Here is a 20,293-nt window from a genome sequence, read left to right on the forward strand (position 1 = left end):
ACCCCACCAGGTCAATTGACCCTCTGTGGTCCAGGGCCTCAAGCAGACAAAACATCCCCATGAAGATATATGAATGTCAAATAATGATACTGGATTTCAAAGAGGAAAAAAGAAATGCTAGGATTTTCTCAAGGTGTCATCAAATTATAAAGCGAAACAGACAGATTGGTAACTAGGTGGGTAGATTTGAACTGAAATGTGCAGCCCAGCTAGAAACCGTCAAGGTTCTTCTAGTGGGGACAAGTTTGACCATGATGCCGAGGGACTTCATTGTGTTAGTCACCATTTCAGAGTCACCGTTCAGTCCCTGCTATCTTTGGACTCGTTCAGGCTGCTGTCACAAAATACCACGGACTGGGAGGCCGAAACAATAGAAATTTATTTTTTCACAGGTTGGGAGGCTGGAAGTCCAAGATAAGGGTGTCAGCAGGGTTGGTTTCCCCTGAGACATCTCCCCTGGGTTTGAAGATGGCCTCCTGCTTGCTTGGTCCTCACGTGGGCTTCCCTCTACATGCCCCTCCCTGCTCTTTTCATATAAGATCTGCTTATCTTCGAATGAGGACACCACCCTCATGACCTCATGAACCTTAAGTCATCCATGAACCTGAATTACCTCTCTGAAGACCCTGTTTTCAGATGGGAGTTTGTGCTTCACCACCGGACTTTGAGGGCCACACAGTTCGGTCCATGGCAGTCTTCTTGCTACTTCATGATCGATACCACCACCAGCCTAGGCTGTACAATTCTGGAACTCTCCAGCCACTCCACCCTTTCAGCCCCCAAGGGAGTTGAGCAGCAGCAGCAGCAGCAGCAACATCACTCTCTGGGGGCTTATGACAGGCCAGACACTCCTCTCATTACCTTATGTGAATTCATGCCTTTAATCCTCACAGAGGGATTCCAGGGGTTCCAGGAGAACCAATGATTTAAAGATTTTATTTATTTATCTGACAGAGAAAGAGATCACAAGTAGGCAGAGAGGCAGGCAGAGAGAGGGAGAAACAGGCTCCCTGCTGAGCAGAGAGCCTGATACGGGGCTCGATCCCAGGACCCTGAGATCATGAGGAGAGCCAAAGGCAGAGGCTTAACCCACTGAGCCACCCAGGTGCCCCAAACAGCCCCACAGTCCAACCCAGGGGTCAGAAAATGGTTTCTGTAGGAGGAGGATGGCATATTTTGGAGGTGTGGTGGGCCGTACAGCTTCTGTCATGACTCCTCAACTCTGCCATTGTAGTGTGAAAGCAGCCCCAGGCAAACGAATGTGACTGTGTGCCAATACAATTTTTTTTTTCAAGTAGACTGAAATCCAAATTTCATTATCAATTTCATGGGTCATAAAATTACTCTTCTTTTGGATTTTCTCCATCTTGAACAATGTAAAATCCATTCTTCTCTGTCACACCAAACAGAAATAGGGCACAGGCCATCGTTTGCTTGGTCTAAACCAAGTGAGAAATAAAAGATTAAAGCTTAGGGGCGCCTGGGTGGCTTAGATGGTTAAGCATCTGCCTTTGGCTCAGGTCATGATCTTCAGGTCCTGGGATCGAGGCCCAAGTCAGGCTCCCTGCTCAGCAGGGTGCCTTCTTTTCCCTCTCCCTCTGCCTCTCTCCCTGCTTGTGCGCTCTCTTTCTCTCCAGAAGAAAAAAAAAAAGAAGATTAAAGTGGAGGGAATAGCGAAGTCTCACCTTTAACATTGACCAGCCAACATGGAGAACGTGGGCAAGAAAACTCCCGAATCTGACAGATTTACGCAGTCTGCCGCTTCACCCTAGACCTCCCTGAGCTGTGGCAGCTCTTTACAGCTTATGGCAGAGACAAGTAGAATAGAATGGGTACTTCCTGTAGGGAGATGTCAAGTATCTTCCTTCAGGTTCACCAATTGATTGAAGGCTGAGTAGTAGTTATCCCCACTGTTAACCCTCCTCGTCACTGAACGAGAAGTCTCCCTGTCTCCCCACACTGACATCTCACAACGCCACTATGAGGCAGGAACTCTTCATGTCTGTTTCTTACAGGTGAGGAAACTGAGGCATAAAGAGTTTGAGTCACAGACAGGATTCCAGTTTCGGAGACTGATTAGGAGCCCACCCTTTTTTTTTTTTTCTTAAGATTTTATTTAAATAATCTCTATGCCCCACGTGGGGCTTGAACCCACAACCCTAAGATCAGGAGTCGCACACTTCTCCAGCTGAGCTAGTCAGGCGTGGCAGGAGCCCATGCTCTTAGCCACCTCACTATATGCCTTTCACGTCGTTCTGCATTTACCATTTATTAGGATACTCAGCCACACAGACTGTGCAGGACAGACAAGGGAAGAGCACTTTATCCTCCTTTCTCCTGGTTATACCTGGCCGCAAGCAAAAGGGAAATGCAACATGTCACCTGCTTCCTTCTCTCCTTTGATGTGTTGGAGAACAATCCATCATCAAGTTTTCTCACTCGATAATGAGATGCAGTGCCAGAAAAATCTTTCGAGGCAGGGGAAGGGAAATCATTTAGTCTGCCTCAAAGAAGAGCTACTCTATCTTTAACCAGCTCACATTAACTTACCATAGTCTCAGGTTTGTGTGAGAACAACATTCTTTACTTCCTTATGATGCTCATCGTGCTTTTACAGATCTTTGAACTCTGTGAAGAAGACAGGCAAGAAATTAATGTCCCCACTTTCCAGAGAAGAAACTGAGGCTCCGTCCGTGGGGCTTCAGCTCACAAGGTCACTGGGAGCGGACACTGGGCACTTCCTGTGACCTGGCTCCTCCAGACAGCCTCACAGTACAGTGTGACATCACTCAGCATCAGAGCTGTAGTCTTCCAGCCCCTTCTGTATGCTCAGTGGACAGGAACGGTAGAAAAATGGTTGAGAATTCTGTGAGTAAATAGATCTCACAGCATGTGCTTCTCCAAATAAAATGTTCACAATTTAATTTTTAGGAGGAAAAAATAAGATAAAAACTCTATGTAGGATAGAATTCCAAGTTTATTTTAAAACACACTTATGTTTAGTTTCTAACATATTTTTATAGTCTCTAAATCTTCTACATGGAAACTAATTATGTTTTTATCTTAAAAAAGAAAAATTTTTGGTTTAAAGTTTTAAAATACAACTATGGACTTTATCAATCTAAAAATTGTAGGAAGAAAAACGTTCTTTTAAATGCATTCTCATAAGAAACAAAAAGAAATCCCTAGGGGTCAAAAATGAAGATGAAACCAAAAACCAGAACCAGAACTGTAGTGGGGTTTACCAGTCTGAGAAAAATAGAGGCTTAGGTGGTTTGGTTTTTTGTTTGTTTGTTTATTCGTTCGTTTTTATTTGAGAGACAGAGTGAGAGAGGAAAAAGAGCATGAGCAGTGGGACAGGGAGAAGCAGATTCCCCATTGAGCAAAGGGCCCAGTGCAGGACTCACTCCCAGGACAGAGCTAAAGGCAGACACTTAGCCTATGGAGCCACCCAGGCACCTGGAGGGGAAGGCATTTTTTGATTGGTTGGTTTGTTTTGGTATTTTTGTTGTTGTTGTTGTTGTTTATTTTTTCAGGCTAAGGTTTTAATACAAAAGGAAAGAAGAAACAATAGCTTGGACTGGGTCAGATGAAGAGTTGGAAATAAGGTCCATATATAAAACCAGACCTCCAAAGAGCTACGCTTTAATCTTTCGATTAAAGATTGGGAGATCTTATTCAATTTAGATATCCTTATAATCAATGAAGTGTATCTTGGGTATCTATTTCTAATGTTTCTGTTTCTACTGGCTTTTGCTTTTTCCTGTGAATTATGGATGGAACTCATCTTCAACAAGGCTTCGTCTGAGAATCCTTTGAGGATTTCCCCAGGGATACTGAACAGCCCAAGAGAAAAAAATAAAACAAAAACAGATACCGAATAGTTAAGGGTCCCTCAAGAGAACCATCAAAGCTGACCACCTTAGAGTGAAGTCCACTAGTCAGAAAGCCATACCCATGCAGTCAGAATTTCTAAGTGGCTTGGGGATGGCACATTTTAAAAATGAACAAACAGCCAAGGAAAACATTTGAGGAAAATCTCTATTTGAGGAAAATCTCTACCATGCAAAATGCACAGATAGAAAGAACTAGGGGAAATTAAAACAATACGAAGAGAAGGAAACAATTATTCAGGACAGAAGACAATATATTGCAGAAGAATGGGCTTTAAAATAAAAACAGGACCAAAAAACTTTTAAAGATGGTAAAATAGCCTGTTGAATGGCTAGCCCATATTCTGTCTATTTTGATGCCATTTGGTTTATTTCTACTTTGGGGCTGTTATAAATAAAGCTCTAGCGACATCAATGTACAAGGTTTTGTATGAACTTACGTTTCAGTTCTTTTGAATACGATTAAATATATCTGGTGTTGGTTGTGCTAAAAAGAAAAGTTGGGGAATTAGTAAATGGGAGGCTTGTAGAAAATTAAACAAAAAAGAAAAAGGGGAAGTTATTACTAATTCCAAGTGAAAACAAAAGGTTGTATAAAAAGTTTATTCATAGAGGCTTATGTAAACACTGTGTTCAATGTAAACACAGTATTTATATGAGTAAAAATAAAAATTATGGCATAACTACTTTGGGAGGGAGAGAGAGAGTGTGTGTGTGTGTGTGTGTGTGTGTGTGAGAGAGAGAGAGAGAGAGAGAGAGAGGAAAGGACAGAGATGCAGTAATTTGGCCTCTAAAATATTTAGTGCATCTTTTAGTAACCGACAGAGCAAGCAAAAAACAACAAAACCTGCAAAGATATAAGAGATTTGAAGACACTCAAGATGCTTGCTGTAATGGTAATTTGTAGAACCTTGCACCAAACTGTTGGAGAATGTCCATTCTGTTCAGGCACACAGCAACTGACCATGAGGCTTTAAGGCTGATTTTAACAAGTATCAAACAATAGATAGCACATGGATAACTTTCTGACCAAAATGTAGAGTCAGAAATCAGTAATAATGTAACTGGGGGGGAAAATTATTGGTTAAAAATCACATTTTGGTGATGCCTGGGTGGCTCGGTTGTTAAGCATCTGTCTTTGGCTCAGGTCATGATCCCAGGGTCCTGGGATCGAACCCTGCATTGGGCGCCTTGCTCAGCGGGAAGCCTGCTTCTTCCTCTCCCACTCCCCCTGCTTGTGTTCTCTCTCTTGCTATCAAATAAATAAAAATCTTTAAAAAATATATATTACAGTTTGAACAAATGCACTGTACTAATTCCCTGTGCTATGCAACAAATTAACCCTAGCGCAGGGACTTGGAATAGCAGGGAGCTGTTAGCTCAGTTTCTGGGGGGGGTCACCATTCTGGACATGGCTTAACTGGGTCCTTTGCTCAGGGTACAAGCAAGATGCCAGCGGGGCTGCATCCCATTATGGAACTCTGGTTCCCTGTGAGTTGTTCCTTGTGGAATAGTTCAGCTTCTTGTGTTTGTAGGACTGAGGCCACAGCTCCCAGAAGCCACCACAGTCCCCTCCATAGCCAGGGAAGCTGACTGTGACTCCAAGCAGCTGACCTCTTCAAGGCCAGCAGGAGAGTCTCTCCCATGGGTAAGACAGTCTCTATCTCTCCCACCGTCTCTAAGTCTCTCTCTCACTGGCGTGACACCTTATAAGCATAGGCTTACCATCCCTTCACCTTTGCCATATTCTTTTGGCTAGAAGCGAGGGCCATCTCCTGCCCACACTCTAGGAGAAGGGAATGTACAGGGTGGCGCCCTAGGGGTAGAGATGACCATGGCCGTCCCAGAATTGTGCCTACCACACTCACTGATAGGATAAGCAATGCTCATGGAAGTGAACAGACTTAACCCCTCGCTGACTTATGAAGTCTTTTATTAAGGAAGAATTTACATTTTAATAAGTCATATTCATCTACATTTGTGGTTTGTGCACTTTGTGTCTTGCTTAAGAAATTCTTTCCAACCCTGAAGTCATAAAGATTTTGTCCTTAAAGTCTTAGGGCTGGGACACCTGGGTGGCTTCAGTCGGTTAAGCATTTGCCTTTAGTTCAGGTCATGATCTCAGGGTCCTGGGATCGAACCCCAAAGTCAGGCTCCCTACTCAGTGGAGAGCCTGCTTCTCCCTCTTCCTCTGCGGCTCCTCCTGCCTATGCTGTCTCGCTCACTTGCTCTCGTTCTATCTCAAATAAATAAATGAAATATCTCTTTAAAAAGTATTAGGGCTTTGCCTTATACATTTAAATCATTAATTCAGATGTAGAATTTACTCGTACAAGGTGTGACATAGGGATCTATTTTTAGATATTTTCATACAGATAACCATTTTTTTCCAGCACTATTTATTGAATAAATAGAACCTCACCTGCTAATTTCTAATTCAGTCTTTGTCATATGTCAAGTAACATAAAAGTATGGATCTATTTCTGGGTCTTCTGGTCTGTTCCCTGGATCTGTCCTTGCACTGGTACCCACTGCCTTAATTAATATGGCTCTACGGTGGGGCTTGCTACCTGGTAGAGGAAACCCCTCACCATATTGCTTGTCTTTATCATGGTTTTGACTATTCTCAGACCTTTGTTATCCCAGGTAAAGATTAGATTCAGCTTGTTTAGTTCTATTTAACAAATAGTAGGACTGGTAGCACCCGACCAGCTCAGTCAGGAGGAGCACATTACTCTGGATCGCAGGGTTGTGAGTTCAAGCTGCACATTCGGTGTAGAGATTATTTAAAAATAAAGTCTTTTTTAAAAATCAGAATTTCAGTAGAAGGACGCCTACGTGCCTCAGTCTGTTAAGCGTCTGCCTTCGGCTCGGGTCATGATCCCAGGGTCCTGCTTCAGCGGGGAGCCTGCTTCTCCCTCTGCCTGCTTGTGTGCTTGCTCTCTCTCTCTCTCTGTCTCTCTCTTTGACAAATAAATAAATAAAATATTTTAAGGAAAAAAATAATTTGAATTGAAATTACCTCATCTATAAAGATTAATTCTGGGAAAATTGACATCCCTATTTAATTGGGCTTTCCCATTCATGCATATGGGATAGCTCTTTCTTTATTTAGACCATTTATGCATTTCAATAAATTCATAATTTTTTCCACCAAGGTATTACAAAATTTTTGTTAAATTTATCTCTAGGTATTTTAGAGGTTTTGTTGCCATCTCATATACGTTTTTTAAAAAAATATTTTATTTATTTATTTGTCAGAGAGAGCACAAGCAGGGGAGCAGCAGAGGGAGAGGGAGAAGCAGCCTCCCCACGAGCAGAGAGCCCGATACAGGGCTCAACCCCAGCACCCTGGGGTCATGACCTGGGCCGAAGGCAGGCACTCAACCAACTGAGCCACCCAGGAGCCCCTTTCTTATATACTTTCTAATATTTAAAAATAGTTTTTTGCTTATAAGTAGCAATGCAGTTGTTTTATAATTATTGTCCTTGACTTCAAAAATCTTGCTGATCTTTCTCTTCAATACTAATGTTCTGAGTGTGAATTTTCTTGCATTTTCCTTTGTATACAGTCATATCCTTTGTGAATAACTATAACCTTATTATTGCCCAACCTTTATACCTATTTCTATTTCTTGTCTTACGACAAAAGCCACAATATCTAGTAATATGGACATGCTTGTCTTTTTTCATGGCACATAACTTATGTGTAGGATTTTGATAAATATCCTTTGCCCTAGGTTGCTGGGAGTTTTTTAAAAAAATTATAAATGGAAACAAAAGCAAAATATATAATTAGGACTTGATGAAAGTTTAAAAAAATTTTCACATCAAGTCCAAATTAAAACAGGCATAGGATTTGAACAGACCTTTCTGCCAAGATATACACATGGCCAATAAGCACATGAAAAGATGGCCAGTATCATTAGCCAACAGGGAAATGCAAACAAAAACCACAGTGAGGTACGGCTTCGTATTCACTCAGCTGGCTGGAAGGAAAAAGACAGACCAAGAGGGGTGTTGGCGGAGATGCGGAGGAACCAGCCCGGCACACTGCTGGTGGGAAGGCAAGATAGCGCAAAAGCTGCTTGGAAAACAGTTCTGCCACTCCGCACAGAGTTAAACGTAACCTTGGCGATTCCCTTTCTCACAGTTCCACCGCTGAACTACATGTCCACACAAAAACATGTGTGCACATGCGCATGGCCGCATTATTTGTAATGACCCGAAAGCAGGCCACAACCCAGATGGCCGTCAGCTGATGAATGGATAAACACAACGGGGTCTAGCCATACAAGGCGATAATATTTTGCAATAAAAAAAATGAAATACTAATTCAAGCTACAGCACGGATGACTCTTGAAGTCACGATGCTAAGTGAGAGAAGATAGTCCCAAAGACAGATTCTATTTGTCCTGGCAAAACAGGCACATCTCTAGAGATGGAGAGAAGACCAGTGGTTTCTTGGGATGTGGTGCAGGGCCAGGAGTGACAATAACTGCTAGTGGGTGCTAGGGTTTTGGGGGGTGATGAAAATGTTCTAAAATTCAGTTACAGTGATGGTTGCACAGCCCTGAGTATCCTAACAACCCTCCACAGTTGAAAGGGTGAAGTTTATGTAAATATATACATATATATACAGATAAGTAAAGATGTGAAAATTTAAATTTTAGATAAACAACAAATAATTTTCTCACATAACTATGTGTCATATGCTATTTTATCTGGTGACCCTAATGAGAATTTTTAATTAGGAGAATTATATTAAATGTCATACCATATCATGTCATATTCTTTTAGCATTCTATTTCACCAGAGAAAGAGTCATATCCAGAAAACAAAATACACCCTCACTGCCAGGTGACTCCTTCAATGAAAGCAAGTCTTAGAAGAATTCTGCCACTGCCGGAACACTTCCTCAAGCAGTCACACGTGCAGTCGCACTAACGTTCTCATTATTTCCAGCGTCCCTTATGTGGAGCGAGGAACCTCCTCCTCCTGATAGTGATGTCTGAAAACCTTCACCTTGGTTACCACTGCCTTATTTAGGAGTACCACTCAAAGTGTATTTAAGCGAGTGGCACTCCCTAGAGGTGTGCAAAGCAGCATCATGATTCTGGACAGCAGCTCCCAACCGCGGTCTTAGAGTACCGGGCTGGTACGTGGCCCCTGCACGAGGGCACTCTGGGTGTTTGCTGCCCCGAGGGTGCAGACCGGAGTGTAACACCCAAACACACCTTCCATGTGGCCTGCGTCAAAATATGTGAAAGGAATCACACACAATCTAAAAACCTGAATGATATGACCCACCACATGACTATTTTTCATTTTTAATAAAATCTTTGGTATTTCAGGCTGATGTTCTATCATCTTTTAACATGTAAAAAACGTTCTTTGAGTGCAGAAAAAACATCGTTGACCCAGAAGACCCCCGATGCGCCCGCCTGACGCTCACTGGCCAGATGATCGCCGTATCTCCAGAAGAAGTGGAATTTGCCAAGCAAGCCATGTTTTCAAGGTTTGTATATGCTTGAAAGTCGGTTTGCCTGGAAATTCACTGTTTAAGTTGAAGTTTAAGAATCTTGAAATTGAGGGACGCCTGGGTGATTCAGTTGGTTAAGCATCTGCCTTCAGCTCAAGTCATGATCCTGGGGTCCTGGAATTGACTCTCATTTTGAGCTCCCTCCTCAGTGCTTGGGAGCCTGCTTCTCCCTCTGCCTGCTCCTCCCCCTGCTAGTTCTCTCTGTCTCCCTCCCTCCCAAATAAATAAATAAAATCTTAAAAAAAAAAAAAATCTTGAAGTTGAAGAATCAGGGCTCTAGGGGTCAAACAAGCAAGAGAGCAGAGCTTGGGAAGGGGGGAGGAGGGTGTGGGCAGGGAGGGGTGGTCTGGGGGGGGCTGGAGTGAGGGGCATGTCCATGTAGGGGCCACCTGCAGTGGAAGGTCAGAGCTGGGCCAAGGAGCAGCAGGTATCCTCCCTGGGGTGCAGGGATTGTTTTCATCAAAACAAGCAGATTAACACTTTGTCTAAGTTCGAGGAAGAGTGACATGACAGCAGGTGGTAAATTGGAACCGCTGCCCACAGCCCCTGGAGAAGGGAAGATTTTCCATACAGAGGAACCATCAAATAAGTAAACGTAGAAAGGAGAGTGGAAGTGTGGTTGCCCACTGTCATGGAAAAGGGGTTCACACACACAAATAGAGAAAATGGGAATGAACTCTGGAATTGGATCGCAATTGGATACATCAACATGAATGCAGGATTTTCAGAACATAGGTGAGAAAAGAACACTCATTTCGTGTGCGTGTGTGTGCGTGTGAGATACACACACACATATATATATTTAAAGATTTTATTTATTTATATGACACACAGAGAGAGACAGTGAGAGAGGGAACACAAGCAGAGGGAGTGAGAGAGGGAGAAGCAGACTCCCCACTGAGCAGGGAGCTCAGACGGGCTTGATCCCAGAGATCAAGGGATCATGACCTGAGCAGAAGGCAGATGCTTAACGACTCAGCTACCCAGGTGCCCCTGAACTCTATTTATCTTTATAAAGTCCTCTTTCTTTCTTTTTTTTTTTTTTTTAAGATTTTATGTATTTGACAGAGAGAAAGAGAACTCACAAGTAGTCAGAGGCAGGCAGAGAGAGGCAGAAGCAGGCTCCCTGCTTCCCAGAACCCTGAGATCATGACCTGAGTGGAAGGCAGATGCTTAACCCACTGAGCCACCTAGGTGTCCCAAGTCCCCTCTATTTCTAAACACTCCTCTTTTCGTGTTATGTTAGGCAGTGAGAAGAGGCCAAAATCTTGGGTAGACCACTGGGTTTATTAAATTCATTTCCTGCATTCTGCATCACAGCAGGCACTGTGTTGACACATTTTTTAACACTATGTTCTTGGGCCCCTTTATCTCCTGCTTCCACCAACCTCGTCTTTCCCTTCTTCTAAGGCCTCACCGTGAGTCTTCCCGAGCTCCCTCCACCTGCCACTCACCGCCTTCACGCAAAACCACAAAGCCAGTGGCCCCTGGATTAGGAATTCGTAAACCTGCCCCATGCCAGCAGGTGCCAAAATGCATTCCAGTTCCAAGTACAAAATGCATTTGCTTAAAATAACAACAAATCCTTTAATTCTCTTGACGGCACAAGTATTTGGAGGGTTGGGGCATCAGATCAGCAACTGCATTTCAAATGGTTTGGGGGAAAAGAAAGAGTTCGTTTACTGTACTTTCAACCTCTCCGGGTGTTTACAGTTACTTCAAAACAAATTGTCCCTTGCAAAAGGCCATCAGCCTATTATCACGTCTCCGTTGTTGCAAATAGCCTTCCCAGTTGGCGCTTGGCCTTCGAGTTTTGTTTCTGACATGTTGAGATAGGAATCTAATTTTTTATTTTTATGAGTTTAAAAGAAGTGGGTCCGGTGCCTGCCCTTAAGAAGAATGCATGTGGGCGCCTGGGTGGCTCAGTGAGTTAGGCCGCTGCCTTCGGTTCGGTCATGATCTCAGAGTCCTGGGATCGAGTCCCGTGTAGGGCTCTCTGCTCAGCAGGGAGCCTGCTTCCTCCTCTCTGCCTGCCTCTCTGCCTGCTTGTGATCTCTCTCTGTCGAATAAATAAACAAAATCTTTAAAAAAAAAAAAAGAAAGAAAAGAAAGAAAAGAAGAAGAAGAAGAATGCATGTGTTCTTCACGTGAGGGAGAAAGCCGGTAAGTAGAAAGTGGAATGTCAGTAAGTAGAAGGCTGTTTTGCCCCTCTGTGCAGGTGGCCGTTTCCTGCCTTCCTGAGGCTGTCCCCCACCCCATCCCTGGTTCCCTGGCTTCTGCCTCTAGCCTCAGTCCAGAAGAGGCCTGGGGTCCGAGGCCTCCTAAGGACCAGGGCCCCAGGAGGGCCCGGCTGCTGACGGGAGCCACTGTCTTGTGACCTCTCCTTTACTTCTGCAGACACCCCGTGATGAGGAAGTGGCCTCGTCAGTATGAATGGTTCTTTATGAAGATGAAGGTAGAACATATCTGGCTGCAGAAATGGTATGGAGGAGTAGCCGACATTTCCAAGGAGGAATACTTCAAAGCAGCACCAAGAAAGGCCTGATGCGGTAAGAAGGTCCTCGGGGTTTGTGGGAAACGAAAACCTTCTCCGTGGCACTGCCCACCAGCGCCTAACAGCTGTCTGTCTATTGCCGGCTTCCCGGCCGCCCTGTCACCCTCCCCGCAGAACGAGAGAGGGTGACCGGGGAACCCCGTGCCAGGCTGGAGATTGGAGTGGTCATTTGCAAACCCCCAGCTCACGCAGGTACACGTATATATAACCTCTGTATCTTATTCCAACCAGTCTCACCGACTAGGGAATTATGGTTGGTTGTCAAAGTGACACGTGGAGACAGTTGCCGTTCTGTCCCTTAGGACCAAAAAAAAAAAAAAAAAAAAAGTGTGTGCCATGTGATTGCATTGTATTGTGAGAGTATTTTTGTTGCTTGCTCCGCCCAAAGCAGTCTTGATTTGAAGCTCACAGGGAGCACGAAGGAGCTAAACCTGCATCACACGGCCTCGGTCTTGCGTTTGGAGTGAGCACGCAGGACGGGTTGTCTCTGGAGTCCTCATCGTGCTACTTACCAGACTGCAGATGGATTATCAAATCCCATTTGCTAGAATGTCCTGGTCACTGAGGAAGCCTTGGTCCCACTGTAGCCTGACAAACTTCGTGAGAACACAGAGCCCTGGGCGCAGCCAGCCGTGGTGATTCATTCGTGGAATGGGTTGGCTTCAGCACCAAGCTCCCCAGGTCCCCACGGCTAATGCTTCTGACGGAGGGTTCCCGTCCCTTAGGCACGAGGAGTGGCATCCAAAATAAGAAGCATCTCATTCTGTGGCATGTAGGGAGGAGAGGGGGGAGGTAAGGAAGCAAGGACCATGTACAAGGAAGCAAAGAAGGCAGTAATTGAAGGCACGCTCCCTGCCTAGCCTGGGACCAGGCCCTTGGCAGGGTCATCTCCTGTCAGCCGTACAACCAATGAGAACCATATCATCGTTGCCACTTATAGACGAGGAAACTGGGGTCAGACAGGCTAAATCAGCATCCCAGGCTCTGACTCACCACACCTCATGGATGGAGCAATACTTAGATGATTTCCAATCTTGAGAACAAGACAAGAGAGTCACTGAAATGCACAGGGGTCATTGAATCAGCAAAATCAGTAAAGTAAGGATTAACGTGCCTGTCATTAATTTGCTACTGTTAACTACCAAAAAAAAAAAAAGTCTCTGAAATTTGATTGTTACTACAGATGTAAATTTTTACAAATTATATGCAGGAGCTCCTGGTTTTGCAAGAAACGACATTGTACCCAAGTACACATCTAAGGCCTATAGAGGACCTATATGTGTACATCCAAGACCTCTTACATTGAAGTCTGTAAAGATCTAGCAGTACCCAGTTTTCCAACTTTTTATAATGGCTCTGAACCCTCTGTGGTGGGTTAGGTGTGTTGTATACCATCAAAACATGACACTATCTGTAGGAAATTTACATTTCCTAAATAAGTAACATGTTATTAATGGTTATACTTTTATTTTAAATATTAAGACATGAACACAGTTTGAGATGTCAAAATATTTTTTAAGTGCCTGTTACTAAAAGCATAGTAAGATGCACAGAATTCTTTTTTTGTCAAAATCCAATTCTCAAAAGAGTTCCTAACAATAACAATTTCTAATACATAAGAATAAGGTCACACTGATGGTACTTTCTATCTCTGAGTTAAAAATTTTCGCTACCCCCAGTTTAGAGATAAGAGGGGGAAACTGGAAGGATAAACCACCTATTTCATAAGTCAACCTCATACCTTAATTCTTTGGGCATCACTACCTCCAGATTCTGTCTTACGAATAATGTTTGTATACTAAGTTTGCTTTTATAATCAGGTTCCACTCAGCTCATTAAGCCCTCTCTGTTGCTTCAAGGGGCTTTGCAGCGTGCGTGCCATTTATAACAACTAATGAATGTTATCGGTTATTTATCCAAACCTTAGGAAATGAGGTCTAAACAGGTTGGATGATAAGAAGAGTGTTGAAAGTGCATCTGTTTAAGAATGATGGGCCCTATTCAGGCTGGTATGTTTCAGCAAATCTCTGGAAATTTACATTGATGAAAATGTTGAAAGGTGTAGGAAATTCTACACATGGCAATAAACAAGAAAAATTAAATGCATATGATTAGAAAGAAAGAAAAATATCTCTGTTTACAGATGACATGATTGCATAGCAAATTCCAAAGAATCTATTTAAAAAAAAAGAAAGAAAATTCATAGAACTAGTGGCCTTTGCAAGGTTTCGGGATACAAGATCAGTCCACAAAATGTAATCACATTTCTAAATATTAAAAATGAACAATGTGGAAAGCAAAATCAAAAGCACAATACCATTCACAGTCACTCCAAAGAAAAGAAATATTTTGGTATAAATTTATCAAAACATGTACAAGATCTATATGCTGAAAATTAAAAGATGCTAATGAAAGAAATCAAAGACCTAAATAAATGAAGAGATACACCATGTTCATGGATTGAAAGACACAAAGTAGCAAGGATGTCAGTTCTCCCCAGATTTATCTACAGATTTAATGAAATTTCTGTCAAAATTCTAGCAAAGTTCGTAGATATATTCAAGTTTTTCTAAAAATTCCAAGGTACAGACCTTGAAATAGCTCAAACACTCTTATGAAAGAAAGATCAGTAGGAGAAATCACTCTATTCAATGTAAAAATTTATTATATAGCTACAGTAATCACGACAGTATGGTTTTTATTGGTGGAGGCACAGACATAGATCAATAGAATAGAAAATCTAGAGAAAGAACCACAAATATACTCAGTTGGGTTTTCTATAAAGGTACAAAAGTAATTCACTGGAGGGAGCATAGTCTTTTCAATAAATGTTAGAGCAATGGGATATCCAGAGGCAAATAAAACCTCAGCCTAAACCTCGTACTTTATATGAAAATGAACTCAAAATGGGTCACAATTCTGAATATAAAAAATGTAAAACTAAAAAACTTTTTTAAAAAAAATAGAAAATTGGGGGCGCCTGGGTGGCCAGTGGGTTAAAGCCTCTGCCTTCGGCTCAGGTCATGATCTCAAGGTCCTGGGATCGAGCCCCACATCAGGCTCTTTGCTCAGCAGGGAGCCTGCTTCCTCCTCTCCCTCTCTGCCTGCTTCTCTGCCTACTTGTGATCTCTGTCAAATAAATAAATAAAATCTTTAAAAAAAAATGGAAAATTGTAGGGACCTAGGGCTAAGCCTCAAGAATACTTTGATTTGATGCCAAAAAGCGCAATCCATAAAGAAAAGTTTGATAAATTCATCAAAATTATAAACTTTTGCTCTGAAAAAGACCATAGTAAGGGAATGAAAAAACAGGCTACAGCCTGAGAGAAAATATTATTTGCAAGCACATATCTGACAAATGACTAATACCTAGAATATGTGGAGAACTCACAAAATTCATCAATTTTTTTAATCCAAATAAAAAATGGAGAACGTATACAAACACTCCATTGAAGAGGATATGCAAATGACAAATAAGTCCATGAAAAGACACTCAACATCCTTGATCCTTAGGGAACTGAAAACTGGAACCACAGTGAGAGAGAGACCACTGTGCACTCAACACAATTGCTAAGATCAAGTAACAACACCAGAGATCAGCAAGGGTGCAGAGAAACGGCTTCAGCCATACAGAGCTGGTGGGAATGTAAAATGGAACAGCCACTCTGCAGAAGCACTTGGCAGTTTCCTGTAAAACTAAACATGCAGCTGCCATACCACTCAGCAATTGCACTGTTGGGCATTTATCCCAGAGAGATGGAAACTTATGTTCACACAAACACTTGCATGAATGTTCATAGCAGCTTTATTCATAAAATTCAAAAAACTGTAAACAACCAGATGTCCTTTAATGGGTGGCTGGTTAAACATGTGATACATCCATGCCGTGGAATACTACTCAGCAATAAAAATAATTTTCCATATGAGCAACAACTTGGATGACTCTCCAGAGAACGATGCTGAGTGAAAAGTCAATCCCACAGTATTACGTGCCATACAGTTCCATTTATACAACATCTTGAAATGCAAAAGACTAGAAATGGAGAACAGATTAGAGGTTGCTAGAGAAGAGGGAGTGACACAAGGGATCCTTATGACGGAAACATTCTGTGTCTTGACTGTGTCAATGTCAAAATCCTGGCTGGGATATGGTATGGTTTTGCAAGATATTACCCTTGGGGGAAGCTGGGTAAAAGGCAGACAGGATGTCTTTGTATTGTTTCTTAAAACTGCATGGGAATCTACAATTTATGCAATTATCTCAGAATCCATAATTATCTTGGAGTAAAAAGTTTAATACAAACAAAATAAAAGGCTTAGCTTAGGTTAAGGCATTTATGCTATCTCTTGTTAGTCCCTAATGAAAACAAAGAACTGAACTATGCCAAAATCTAGCAGAACAGACATTGGTTGTCTTTGGTTAACCTTTAATCATACGTATCTGTGAAAGAGGGAGAAGATTTAAGTTTCCTTAAATGTATTCAACTTCAGATTGAATATGAATTAATAAGAATTCAACTTATCTCTATATAGATTTTATGTGGGACACTTGAAAAGGAAGGATATCTTCAAGTTTCTGACATAAGCATGTTGAGTAAGCTATAGATACCCGAGTCTGTACATACTGATTCTCCCCTGAGGTTTATAGCAAAGAACTGTACTCCCAGCAATCTTCCTGGGATATTCCTAAATATTCTGGGAAAGAATTCTTTTGTTTCTATCAATAACTATATCCTAACCCCCATGTTTTTATTTACAGTAATTGTACATATACGTCATGTTGACAGAGAACATACAATTCTGATGTTGTTTCAATATACCTTGTATATATTGACACATTAGGAAAGAGTTATTTTTTGGTTGAACTGTATTTCTGCAACTTTTTCAGAAAGTCTGTATTTCACTTTTAATGAGTTAACCATCAAATACTGCTCTGAAAATAAAACATGTCTAGAATAATTTATTGATGCACATTTGATTGCTGTAATGACAAGTCTGTTATTAGACAATTTGAATTATAATGAAGCTATGGTTTGTCTATGCTATGTAATGCATGTGGAGTGTGAAATCTATTTTCAACACTAGACATGTCTATTTAACCAAAGACTGTTTCATTCTTGATATGATTCTCATGCTCAATTAAATAAAATTATGATATTTATACATAGTCCCTTCATGTAATATTGCAAATTGACATTATTCTATTCCTAAGAAAGTAGACATTATTATAATACATCAGCATTTAAATTTCCGCTAAATAGAAAATAATTAGCAGGGGAGCTTTGTCAATAGGATTCTTTAAGGTTCTGAGTACGATGCACTTAACTTGCAGATTTGAAAACGCTGATGTAGCCACACTTTGGCGTTCCCGCTCTTGGAAGTATTTGCCATTTTTAGTGTACCTGTTATGCCTAGAGCTCAGGGTTATGAAGAAGCTCCCTTTCACTGCTGAGAAAACATACCCAAGGAGTTCCACATCAAGGGTGGCACAAAAAAAAAAAAAAACAAAAAAAGACACAGGTCCGCAAGAGTGATTAATCCTGCAACTTTCATAGACCAACTGATATCCTGGCTTCTCAGAGATATTCCCGTCCACCACTTAGAGAACACTCGGCCCATTTACCCAGGACTGAAGGTTCTCCAGGACATGGGGCTTTCAGTGGTAGAGTCAGGAAGGTCTGGGCAAACGGAGATGGATCAGTCACCCACCCCCCTGACTGGACCTCAGGGCCTCGGGTCCTGAGCAGATCATCTCCAGAAGTGACTCATCTCTGACACAGTGCCTTCGGACACCTTCTGCAGCCGCACCTTCTCTCCTTCTATCCTGCTGCCAGAGCCCCAACGTTCTTGATTCATCATCTGAATTAGCCTGCTCAAGGATGACCCACCACAGGGTAAGATTCCATGGAGAACAGGCTCTGCCCTCAGGACGCTTCCGTTTGGAAAACTGTAAACAACCAGGTTTTTAAGCCAGGTCTTCTGGAAATGTCTGTAGATTCTCCAGCACTTTGGCCAGTATCCCCAACATCCCTACTGCTTTCTGTTGGAACCACCTGGCACACCTCCCCCGCCCCCCGCTCCCCCACCCCTGCCCTGGATACACTGGTTGTTCATATCTGCAACCAAGTAGAACACAGGAAAGCCACAGCGCCAGAATTGGTCCGATCTTAGATCCAGGGCCCACATCCTCCCCGTGGCCCTCCACACCTCCAAGCTCCTCCTTGGGTGCTCCCCCTTCTCTCAAGCAGATGTCAGAGCTGCTCCACAGCCTTCAGCCCTGGGAGCCCGCGTACTCGTTCCCCTCCCCTAGGACTCCGAAGCCTTCGGATGAGCACCACCTCAGCTCTGTTCAGAATTGCCTTCCCTCCTCTTCCAATAGGCTCGCCGGAGGAGGTTTCCCACCAGCTGCAGGATGCAGACACAGTAAGCACAGGTGATCGAGGTAGAAGCCAGCACCATGGAGCAGGGTGGGACAAGGGGGAGCTTCGGGTGTTCTTTAAGGGTAGCAGATACGCCACATAATGGGAACTAAGCTGGGGAAAGAAGGAAGTGAAGTCAAGGAGAGATGACCTCAGGGAGAAGCTGGACCAGCTGTCAGGGGACCCAGGACTGCAAAGAACAGCTGTGCTAATCTTAAAAATAGAACTGTCAGCTATCTTCCCGTCAAAAATGGGTTTATTCAGGAATGGTAGAGAATGGCAACTTGGGCCAAGGAGGCCCACGCAATTCCACAAAACAAAGGAGAGGAGGGTCTTTCATAGAGGAAACAGGGGAAGTGGGTGAGCTGTTACAAACACAATGTTCATTGGTGTAAACCGGGAGTTCAACGTGCAGCGGCTTTTCATTGGCTGAATTGTGACAGTCTCCCATTGGCTGGGCTGTGGGAGCGGGGAGGAGAGAACCCTTTCTCCCTCCTGCCTGGAGAGTGGAGTGGTAGCTAACTGAAGGGCCTCTCCCCTGCCGGTTAATTAATTCTTCCCGTTGGGTCTGCAATTGACAACCGACGGCAGTGCGTGAGAGCTCCCCCTGCTGGCCTCCTCACGTCATGTTCGGTGAGGTTTCCTTTTACCAGTTTTCCACAGCTGCAAGGGGGCTCTTGAGCCGACCAGCTGCAAGGCCAGGTCGCTGTAACAGGGAGACGTGGGAACTAATGCTTCCTAGAGCCGAACTGCCAGTTATCACCACGGCCAAGCTGTGGCTGTGGGAGGCCGCTGGAGTGACCAAAAGATGGTGGTGAAGGTGAGCCAGATGCCTTGGTCAGTGAGTGGACAGTGAGCAGGAGGTGGGAGGTGCCAGCAGGGAGGAGGGAAAAAAGAGGGGCACCTGAGCCTAGTAGCGCGTGCTCGCCATGTTTGTTTGTGTGTGGTTTTTTTTTTTTTTAAAGATTTTATTTATTTATTTGTAAGAGACAGAGGGAGAGAGAGCAAGCGAGCACAGGCAGACAAAAAGAGGCAGGCAGAGGCAGAGGGAGAAGCAGGCTCCCTGCCGAGCAAGGAGCCCGATGTGGCACTCGATCCCAGAACCTGGGATCATGACCTGAGCCGAAGGCAGCTGCCCAACCAACTGAGCCACCCAGGCGTCCCTGTGGTTTTCTTTTTGTTGTTGTTGTTGTTGTTGTTGTTTTTAAGATTTTATTTATTTATTTGACAGAGAGAGAAATCACGAGTAGGCAGAGAGGCAGGCGGGGGAGGGCGGGGTGGGCGCAGGAAGCAAGCTCCCTGCTGAGCAGAGAGCCCAGTTCGGGGCTCCATCCCAGGACCCTGAGATCATGACCTGAGCCGAAGGCAGCGGCTTAACCCACTGAGCCACCCAGGCGGGCCCTCCACCCCACCCCCGCCGCCGTGTTCCTGACCACGCTTGCTGAGACTAATCTCAAGTGGTGCTCTTTGAAGGAGCAGGGCTGTTTGTCTTGCTCTCCTGAAGGAGCAGTGATTTCAAATAGAGCGGCACGGCTTGAATCTGTTGTTTCTCCGCTTTGTGAATTTGAGAAATGAGTGAATCCCTTGAATCCCGGCTTCTTCGTGTGCAGAGAAGGAAGAGTATCCCCAAGCGCCTGGCGGAGCACAGGGGTTAAAGATAGATGATGGCATGATGTCCCGTTATTTTCACATTTCATATTAGCCGTTTGTCCGTGTGTCAGACTCCTCGGTAAGACTGTGAGCTGCTTGAGGGGGCTGATTTCCCAATGCGCGCTGTTCATGGCTCTCAAGGTAAGCACTTGGCTAACGTTTTGGCAAGAATGTGGGCTTTGGGCCAGAGCGCCTCCCCAAGTCCCATGGGTACCTTTCACGGACATTTTTTTTT

At 43.5% G+C, this 20,293-nt stretch overlaps 1 protein-coding gene across 1 annotated transcript in view; it reads left to right on the plus strand.

Annotated features, from left to right (window-relative positions):
* The window catches only part of CREG2 (cellular repressor of E1A stimulated genes 2), a 29,381-nt gene extending 17,147 nt beyond the window's left edge, over nucleotides 1-12,234 (plus strand). Inside the window, exons 3-5 of the mRNA XM_004753048.3 lie at nucleotides 9,298-9,411; nucleotides 11,833-11,984; nucleotides 12,104-12,234. Coding sequence (XP_004753105.1) covers nucleotides 9,298-9,411; nucleotides 11,833-11,980 — 262 coding nt within the window. The 3' untranslated portion in view covers nucleotides 11,981-11,984; nucleotides 12,104-12,234. The remainder of the gene's footprint in view (nucleotides 1-9,297; nucleotides 9,412-11,832; nucleotides 11,985-12,103) is intronic.
* Nucleotides 12,235-20,293: the final 8,059 nt, after the last annotated feature.

Source organism: Mustela putorius, unplaced genomic scaffold, assembly GCF_011764305.1.
Source record: "Mustela putorius furo isolate JIRA1106 unplaced genomic scaffold, ASM1176430v1.1 tig00000224_pilon_pilon_pilon, whole genome shotgun sequence".
Lineage (NCBI taxonomy): Eukaryota > Metazoa > Chordata > Mammalia > Carnivora > Mustelidae > Mustela > Mustela putorius.